Genomic DNA, 10,525 nt, shown 5'->3' on the forward strand with positions numbered 1-10,525 from the left:
ATGCACTGAATCTCCACAAATTAGTGTCGTTACTATGACAACCAATTTGAATGTGACAAGCAACTGGTGTCTGAAAAGAATTATATATATATATATTATATATATAATTGGGTGGGGGGGCAATAGGGATTTCACCTAGGGCGTCAAATTGGCTAGAAACGGCCCTGCCTGGGCTATACAGTGAACGTATTGTTCAGGACCAGTGTTTTTTAAGTATTTACTATTATAGTTTTTTTAATATTGTAAATAAAATAAGTTTTATTAATATAAGTGTCCTTGTTACACGTAATTACTATAGTATTAGCACAAAATTATGCATAATTACATGCAATAACCTTAAACCAAACCCTAATCCTAAATCTAACCCTATAGTAAATACATGTTGTTAATTGATATTACTCAGTAATTAAATGTATAATTACACTGTAACAAGGACACCTTACAATAAAGTGTAACCATTTTATTCATTTTATTTTATTTTACTTTATTTTATTTTTAGTTAATGTCTATTTTTTATTTCCAACTATATTACCGTTCAAAAGTTTGAGGCCTGTAAGATTTTTTTTTTTTTAGTTTTTAAAAGTCTTTTATGCTCAGCAGGCTTTTTAAAATAAAAATACAGTAAAAACAATAATATTGTGAAATATGATTACAATTAATATTAATATACTATGTAATATATTTTAAAATGCAATTAAAAAACATTTATTTATTTAATATTCTTATGATGCTGCTTAATTTTGGGGGGCAATCATGTTAATTTTTTTTAGAAATCTTTGATGAATCGAAAGTTCAAAAGAGCAGCATTTATTTTAGATAGAAATCTTTTGTAACATTATAAATGTCTTCACTGTCACTTTAATGCTTCTTTACTAATTTAAGTATTCATTTCTTTAAAAAAGACAAATCTGACAGCAAAAATTTGAACAGTAGTGTATGCCTTTTAATACTGATGGAAAACTGTAGGTTGGTGGACCTGAAGCGGTGTCTGTTGCATGCTGCCTGTCTCTCACGGCCGTGTCTGGGTGCCGTCTTCCGCTTTATTGCATCAGAGGCGGTTTACAGCGTGAAATGAAGAGCAGCTGTAATTGCTGCAAGGCATTTATTCATCTCTCACAAGAGATTGGCTCATAAAGAAACACATATCTGCCTCGGTCTCAATGAGCACAGACATATACACTCGCATACAGATGTTCCTCAAGGTTATGTGGGTGCCGTGTGTGTTAATAGAACAATACGGAGCATCTCTTCCTATTGTCCAGGAAGCGTTATTTGTCTTTCTGGTTGAGGAGGTGCTTGGATGACTCTAAGGGTACTCATATTGATATCCAAGCTAACATTCCCTCTCTTCGGCCTCCTCTCTCCATATTACTGCTATAAATCCTGCGCCGGCTGATTGTTATGGTCATTGTGTGTGTGGTGAGGGATGGTTATTATCCGTAGTTGCTGGTATTTTATGTGTCTCTTTTCTCTTCTTTCTCTTTCTCTCTTGCAGGGTCCTGATCACTGTGTTAAATGTCTTCACTTTAAAGACGGACCCAACTGTGTGGAGAAATGCCCTGATGGCCTACAGGGAGCAAACAGCTTCATCTTCAAATATGCTGAGGCCAACAATGAGTGTCACCCCTGCCATGTCAACTGTACCCAGGGGTATTGAAAGTGTTTGTTAAATGTTTGCAATTTGTGAATGTGTGTGGGAAATATATCTATAGCGGTCCAGCTACTTCCTGTGCTTGTTTGCCACGTCAGTTCTAGCCTCAGGAAGTTCGCATAGCCTATTTGTCAGTGCACTGACCCTTTTTTACAGCATTTGTGTCCTCGGAGCTGGCTGTGCATAAAGCATCATTAATTTTAGAGGAAGGAGTTTGCCCTTGCTGCGTCTCTGCCATCCAACTTTAGTCTAAATGATACCCATCAAGCTCTCCGAATTTATCCGGCTGGGCACCTGCAACTTAACCTCAGCCCCTTGGGGTTACATGAGAGACGGCTCAGATTTCCTGCAGAAAAACATTATCCGCTCAAGGAATCTTCACACTGAGTCACGGATTCACTTTTCTGCCTTCCTGTGTCACATGAAAGCCCTCAACTGCTGACTGTCGTATCTGTGATCTCTGTCAGCCAGGTACGATTAGTGACGTTGAGCTTTGAAACGCTAGAGGCGAGCTGACAAACCGACAAAGCTGTGAGCATCAGGATGGAAGGGCGGGAACTCAGACATCAAGGAAAAGACAGAAGAGACAGGGTTATTAAAATAGGTCTAGCACTGATAGATTAGTGATGAATTGTGGCAATATAAAATTAAGGAGGATTGAGATGATTGTAATGTGTTTTTATTTGATCGTTAAGTTGCCTAAAGATAGTCATTAGATTAGATTGACAATCTTTATTCGTCTTGCGAGTATGAGAGGGTTTAGATGGAGGACTTTGATGTAAACAGCATCTCTGATTTAAACTTCAATAGGAAGAATGTTGCTGTTAGATGCTGTATGATTTGTTTTTAAGAATATTTTCAAACTGTCTTTTTCAATTCATTGATTCTTAGTTTAAGACCCTGATACAGTAATTCATGTGTAAATATCAAAAAAGTTAATTGGAGACATTGCATACATTTTTGCAGCAATTTTTGCTATTTGAAAAAGTGCAGCACTTTTATTGCTATGAAGACCATAAATGTACAGGTATAAATAGTTACATACAGATATATAAATATGGATACTTTTAAAATATAATACTTTATACATATATATTTATATCTGTCTATTTATACAGTATGTGTGTGTATCTGTGTATGTATGTACCAAACCATATGTTGGGGACAAATTTGTACCTAGAAGTGGTCCTTTTTGGAACATCCTCATTTGTATAAATGGTATAAAAAGTACATAAAAAAATACAAATGTTGTTTTAAAATGGAAAAAATGCAGAAGGTTTTCTGTTAGAGTCAAGTTAAATAATTTATAACCAGTGTTGGGCAGTAACGCGTTACTGTAATTTGATTACTTTTTTAGTAACGGAGTAATTTAACGCGTTATAATTTTCAAAATAGTAATTAGAGTATAGTTACAAGCCGAGGTCTCTATACGTTACTGCCGCGTTACATTGCTGACAGATTGCAGTGTTTTATAATCTAGAGATTGTAAAAAGGTAGCTCACGCACTGTCGAGTCAAGCGCCAGTGGATTAGAGACCTGCTCCCGTGAGACTCGACGCAACAGCGTGGCGCGGGACAAGACTTGATAGGCGAGTGCAGAGACTCGTGTGTGTGTGTGTGTGTGTGTGTGTGTGTGTGTGCAGGATGCGGGAGAATAAAATGATTCACGGGACTCCCGCAAAATAGAAATATCTAAACATAAAATATCTAAAACAAATAAATTGTTATTCATCTATTGCACAAAAGCAACATGAACTAATATAAAATATAAACGATTAACAGGTGCAAGCGTATGCAGAGTTTCTATTTAGGCTATAACACGTGTTTGCAGCGTTGAGCAATGCAGTGCTGAAATTTGCGTGCTCACGAATCCTCTCATTATAACACACGAATTGTAGACATTATGAAAGATTCATTATGCATATGTTTATTGTGTTATAACAGAGATTTGTGAGATTGCGATGAACTGAGATGTATTTTAGAGATTATAAATGCAGCGCTCTTTGCTGGCATTCTACCATGCCAAACCATGCACGCAGCAGCCGCTTGCTTTAGTTAAAAATAAGTGTTCTGTGAATATTGATGCTTTAATAACAAATATTTATCGGGAGCGTGTATGCTGGGATTTCATAAATTTCATGGAGAAAAAAGTAACGTAATTAGTAATGTAACTAATTACTAATTACTTTTGAAATAAAGTAATCAGAACAGTAACGTGATTACTTTTAAAAGGAGTAATCAGTAATCAGTAATTTGATTACATTTTCAGAGTAACTTGCCCAACACTGTTTATAACTAGCTGTATATAAAGACAATAGAAGTATATGGAATGACCCCATTTAGATAGCTAAGTAAATATGTGTGTGAGTGTGTAACTGTCTTATATGTTTACTTATTTTATGTTTTATTTTCATTCATATTCTTTATTGTTTCAGATGCACAGGACCTCGTCTGCAAGACTGTATTGGCATGATGGACAGGTACACACATTTGTATACATATTTGAGTGTTTTTCACCTTTAATGGACAGGAGAATAAGAGAACAGAAAATAAACATTGGTTGGGTAGAGAGGGGTACATAACCAGGAAAGAACCAGGAGTTGGGACTCGAACTAGTGTCACCCGCAACTCCAATAACACGCACTTTTAATATAAAATAATTTTCATTTTACATACTACAAGTCTAAACTCAAACAGCAATTATGTCCTGTAGCAGCACTACTTTCACACACACACACACACACACACACACACATACTACACATACACAGTGACTTCTACTGTCAGAAGGTTTACAAGGTCAGAATCTTGGCACCAGTTTCTCTCTCATCTTTATTTTCTGTCTCGCTTGGCCTCCCTTAAGCCATCATTTATTCATGACATCTATTTTGGTGTTCTGCCCAATGTCCAGCACTTGATTCTAATCACACTGGCATCAATAGAGAATCACTGTGTCTGGAGATCCTTGACACCACACAGAGTTATGTCATAGCAGAAATTTAGTTGCAAGGCTTCTATACACAAGCAAATGTCTAAGACTACATTGGAAATCTCTGGAAAAAAAAATTTAAAAAACATTTTAATTTTCAAAAGTTGCAAAGAAAAGCACTGATAGAAATAATTGTAATTGTAATATTTAATAGCTAATTTAATGTTTACATTTTTTTATTTTAATTTTTAGGTAACTCACTTAAAAAGCAAATTTGTGATTTTGATCAAGTTTTCATTCAAACATTGTTATACTGAATGAGAAAAGCACACAAAATAGAAGAATTTCACTAGTAGTTTCCCACTGTACAGTACAACGCTCTCGGTTTGTCAAACCCAGCTGCATCTGATTGGCTCATTCCTGCGCTGATGACATCATTAACACACATGGCTCATTGTTTTAACACCAGCTGCCTTTCAACATACAGCTCTGCTTTAGCACAAGAATGCGAGATGGGGAAAAGGAATGTTATATAATGACCAGGCCACAGTTCTGTGATTAATGTGCTGCTGTGAGGCCTGCGCGTGTGTGTGTGTGCGCACACATTTGCTTCATGGCATGTTTGATAAATTGATATCACTTTCTTTTGCTCTCATGGGAGAGCTGGAACAAAATACCATTAACTGCTCAGAGCAAATGCATTTGCTGTTTCAGATCTGCCATTATGTTACACACAGTCCTGGCAGGGCAGAGAAGCCGAAGCTAGAAATCATTTGTCTTGGCCTTAGACGTCACAACCACAAACGGTTCACGGACTACTTGATGCATATTGAAAACAACTAGGGCAAAAGCTTCTCACAAGCTTCAGTCTGATTGGCTCTCTTTAGATGCTTGCAGACAGAGCACATATGTTTATGTCCACTGGGATATTTAGTCTTGTTTAGAGGTTCTTCATTGAACACTTCTAATGATGATTTTTGGCCAGAATAAGCTGTAATGTGGACCAGGCCTTTTATGAAGACTATTCGATTTCTCTCTTACACACATACACATAGTTCTGTTCTGTCATAATAGTGTGTTATAGAACAAGAGTGTATGCTGCTTGTTTGGACAGACTATCAGAGTAAAGGCTGCAGGGAGTAATCCTGATAAAACACAGTGCTATCCTTGGAGACCAAACAAGCTCAGGAGAGAGGTGAACATCTCTAGTGTGGACTAGGTGAGAGGCGAGTGATAGCCAACATTCACAACAGCCTGTAGAGTCAGATACAGATGATGTCTTTACAACAAAAAGCATGAGTGACCATTTAAAGACATTTGTATATTTATCCATACATTGAAAGTATATTTAATTTATGATTTCTTATTTTAATTGTGTACCATCTAGAGTTTCATGACTGAACTATATATATATATATATATATACAGTATATATATATAGGTGCATCTCAAAAAATTAGAATATCGTGAAAAAGTTAATTTGTTTTTGTAACTTATTTCAAAAAGTGAAACTTTCATATATTCTAGATTCATTACATGTAAATTAAAAAATTTCAAAAGTTTTTTTGTTTTAATTTTGATGATTAGAGCTTATACAGATGATGTCTTTACAACAAAAAGCATGAGTGACCATTTAAAGACATTTGTATATTTATCCATACATTGAAAGTATATTTAATTTATGATTTCTTATTTTAATTGTGTATATATATATTTCAATCATGACAACCCTCTGAACATTTTAGCATGGTGATGGATATGACAGTGTTAATGTATTTGGTCTTGGTGGAACAGATCTGCTACGCTGCTGCTGAATTGCTGCTGCTGTTGGTTATTGCTGTAGTTGTAGATTATTGCTGCTGGTGAAACTTTCATATATTCTAGATTCATTACATGTAAATTAAAAAATTTCAAAAGTTTTTTTGTTTTAATTTTGATGATTAGAGCTTATAGCTCATGAAAGTCACTTCCAAGTGCTTTTGCTGATATATTACTGTGCTTGATTGTGCCAACATGCCTTACCTGAACCCCATATGGAATCTATGGGATATTTTTAAGAGAAAGATGAGAAACAGTTGATCCCTCAATAGTGCCTCAGCAGTGCCACAGGCTGATCGCTTCCATGCCACACCTCACTGATGCTGTCATTTGTGCTAAAGGAGCCCCGACCAAGTATTGAGTGCATAAATGAACATACTTTAAAGAACTAGAACTTTTCTGTTTTGTAAATCCTTTTTTTGATTGATCTTAGAAAATATTCTAATATTTTGAGATACTGGATTTTTGTCTTTCATGAGCTGTAAGCCCTAATCATCAAAATTTAAAAAAATTTTAAATGTTTTACTTGTAATGAATCTAGAATATATGAAAGTTTCACTTTTTGAAATGTTACAAAAACAAATGACATTTTCCACGATATTCTAATTTTTGAGATGTATATTTATATGTATATATATTACTACTTCTATGTACTGTCACAAAAGACATACATTGTCGACATGCATTTTCATTCAGAAGTCTCTTATGTTGGTGATGTCTGCATTGGTTTGATCAAAAATACAGTGATATTGTGAAATATTATTGCAATTTTACACAACTGTTTTTCTGTTTTAATACATTTAAAATGTAATTAATTCTGTGCTGGCATAGCTAATAATTTTCAGCAGCCATAACACCTTCAGTGTCACATGATCCTTCAGAAGTCATTCTAATATGCTGATTTGGTACTTAAGAATCATTCCTAATTATTATCGATGTTGAAATCAGTTGTGTTGGCTAATATTTTTGCGAAAACAGTGATACCTTTTTCAGGATTTTTTTGATGAACAGAAGGTTCACAATAACAGCATTTATTTGAAATAGAAATTTTAAATGTCTTCACTCTCTCTTTTAATCAGTATAGTCCATCCTTGCGGAATAAAAGTATTAATTTCTTAAAAAATAAAAAATAAAAAAATCACAAACATCACTTTTGAATGGTTGTATATTGTTTATATCTTATTTAAAATGTTATAAATATATAATATTTTAATAGATAGATAGATAGATAGATAGATAGATAGATAGATTATATCACATTATTAAATTATGTATGTATTATTTTTCTTCTAATATAATACAATTCCACATAAGTGGGGTGGGTGGGTTGTGTCTTATCTTGTCTAGGACATCAGAATCTCCACCAGCCTTTCAAAAATCCCAGTTTAAGCTCTCTGTAATGTGTATTCTAAGTGTTTCTCTCCAGACTCTCTCTTGCACATTTGGAAAAGACATGGCAGGTTACATAAAACAAGATGTCAGACATCCTGTCCTCCTTCCCCTGCAATATACGGCAGTGCCACGCTACGTGCTGACAGCAATGCAGCATCAACATAATTGCCTGCTCATTGTCAGTGCGAGAGAAGCTCCCTCACGCATGTGGGATCTATACACTCGCACAGGCTTTGGAGGGTGATGGTATGGTGATTGGCTATGGTCTCCGTGGCTCATAAGCTTTGTATTGTGACTGCAGATCAATATCGAATTAACGGGAGAGATTCTCATCTCACCCAGAGATAATCTAGCAGTCTATCGCTCATCATGCCTGGGCAATGCTTCACTGTCCTCGCCTTATTGGGTGGGATTTCATTTCTATTCTACAAACTTACAGTTCTAAATTTATACAGAAGGGAAGACCTAACACAAACACCTAATTTGAAGGCACTAAACCCTTCCTTACAGAGCTATACTCACAGGAAGCAACTGGACAAGCACAACAGAACAGAATAATACGGAATGGTCCCAAGATGCATTTTAAGCCCAGGCTTGTTGCCAGTCTGCCGTAATTAAGATATTAAATATGCTGTAAGGGATTTGTTTTATTGAATAAAAAATGTCCTACAACCTGTCAGATATCACTGAAATAAGTGCCTTGAGAAATTATTATTCTGTAAAGTGCAAAAGCAAAAAAAATAAATAAATTAGGCCAGTCTGCACTTTTCTAGCCAATCAGAAACATTCTGTGTCTGCATAAAAATGTAGTTATTTTGTATTTAATGTGATATTTTTAAAAAAAAATGCAATGTTGGATCCAACTTTGAGATGTAAAATGCCAAAGATGCCCATCTAATGTGTGTTTATCTAGACAAATAATTAAAAAAATAGCACGGTTGGAACATAAGCACGTTCTGTGTGTATACAGCTTACATCTTTTTTTTTCTGAAAAATTAAAAAGAAGACTTTATACTTGGGGCCTGGGACAATTTTTTGTCCCATCCTTCTGACTCTATATCTATGTGATGTTAGAAATAAGGATAAAGTGGTGCAGAGACAATTAGAAAGTAAGATTGGCAGTCTGAAGAGTTGGATCTTAATGAAAGGCCTGTAATAGGACAGCATGAGCTGTGTATTGTATGCAGTCGGTGCTGATTTAGTGCTGCCTTCTTCCATGCTAACTGAATTAGGCCTTTCATTAATGCTAAGGGGACACTTTCTGATAGAGATTCAAACTGAAAGCTCAAAGTACAGCCCAGAGAAGGCTGATGCAAGATGACAGCAGTTGGGAAGGCTTTTTGCAAGCGCATCCACCCAAATATCTCTTTTCTGTCTGAGAGGAAGGCTTTGTTCAGATTCCTGCTCATTTGTGGGATATTGGCAATTCTCAGCCTCCTTCTCTGATGGCTTTCTCTACTGATCTGTTCTGTTCTTTTGTTCTCCTATAGTATGTATGTCAGTGGCTCTCAACTATACAGACAAGTCTGTTGACTGTTGAGTTTTTCTGAATATGTTCAATTTAGTAAACAAACAAATAAATAAATAAATAAATAAATAAATACACTGGTCAAAAAATTGGAATGATATTTGTTTTTTTGAAAGAAGTCTCACCAAAGCTGCATTTATTTGTTCTAAAATACAGTAAAAATTGTAATGTTGTGAAATATTAATACAATTTAAGTACCAGTTTTCTATTTGAATGTTTATTAGAATAATTAAAATGATTTCTGAAGGATCATGTGATACTGAAGACTGGAGTAATGGCTGCTATAAATTCAGCCTTGTCATCGCACAAACACATTTTAAAATATATTAAAATACTGTTCTTTTAAATTGCAATAATATTGCTGTTTTCACTAGATATTATGCCTTGGTGAGCATAAGATATTTCTTTCAAAAACATTAAACTTTTGACCGGTACTGAAAATAATTACATAAATAAATTAATGTTTTTGTATTTATTTATACATTCCCATGTTTAATTTTAAGGAAGTCTGATGTTAACATATCTTGGTCATGACGCAGAACCAGTTACGAAGCACTGGTTTATGTGTTATGGGACCAATTACCTAGTACTTTATTGTTATTGCTTATGGCTAATGTTTGTTTTCTCCCATGTGTTTCCCTCAGGACTCCCCTCATTGCGGCTGGGGTTATTGGAGGATTGTTTGTGGTGATTATCGTGGGCCTGAGTGTTGCCATATCAGTGAGGAGGAAGAGCATCAAGAAGAAGAGAGCCTTGAGACGCTTCTTGGAGACTGAGGTTAGACACAGTCCATCTTCTTTTCCTGTTTTTTTTACCATTTTTTTTGTTCAATCTTGGATTCAGAAAACAGACAAAAAACATCCTAAAGACTCTTCTCTCAGGCAATTTCATGGGGCCTGAAAACCCAAAGGAACTTGAGAGCAAATCAGAAACAGAACAAGAAACCAGAGAAGCGATTATGACCCTTGGCACTCTGTATGTCTCTTGAGATGGTTCCTTGAGAGGAAGTACCCACCAGCAAGAGGAGATGAGTCAGGTCATTTCCTGATTAAATTTAGTGTTCCATAAGTTGAAAAAGGAACCTATGCTGGTCTAGTCATTGTATTCTGCTTGCTTTACACAAGGCAGTTTGTGAGCCTCACTCCACCTTTCCAGATCCATATTCAGACCAGTTGTTTTTTCTGTACACCCATGAGGTTAACAGAAAT

The 10,525-nt window shown here is 35.4% G+C and overlaps 1 protein-coding gene across 1 annotated transcript in view; it reads left to right on the forward strand.

The window, feature by feature from the left end:
- Positions 1 to 10,525, forward strand: part of LOC107660610 (receptor tyrosine-protein kinase erbB-4-like) — a 391,742-nt gene that overhangs the window by 326,149 nt on the left and 55,068 nt on the right. The window contains exons 15-17 of the mRNA XM_016449970.1: positions 1,496 to 1,650; positions 4,086 to 4,130; positions 9,962 to 10,094. Of these exons, the coding sequence (XP_016305456.1) occupies positions 1,496 to 1,650; positions 4,086 to 4,130; positions 9,962 to 10,094 (333 nt within the window). The remainder of the gene's footprint in view (positions 1 to 1,495; positions 1,651 to 4,085; positions 4,131 to 9,961; positions 10,095 to 10,525) is intronic.

This window comes from Sinocyclocheilus anshuiensis, unplaced genomic scaffold, assembly GCF_001515605.1.
Source record: "Sinocyclocheilus anshuiensis isolate Anshui unplaced genomic scaffold, SAMN03320099.WGS_v1.1 scaffold627, whole genome shotgun sequence".
NCBI lineage: Eukaryota > Metazoa > Chordata > Actinopteri > Cypriniformes > Cyprinidae > Sinocyclocheilus > Sinocyclocheilus anshuiensis.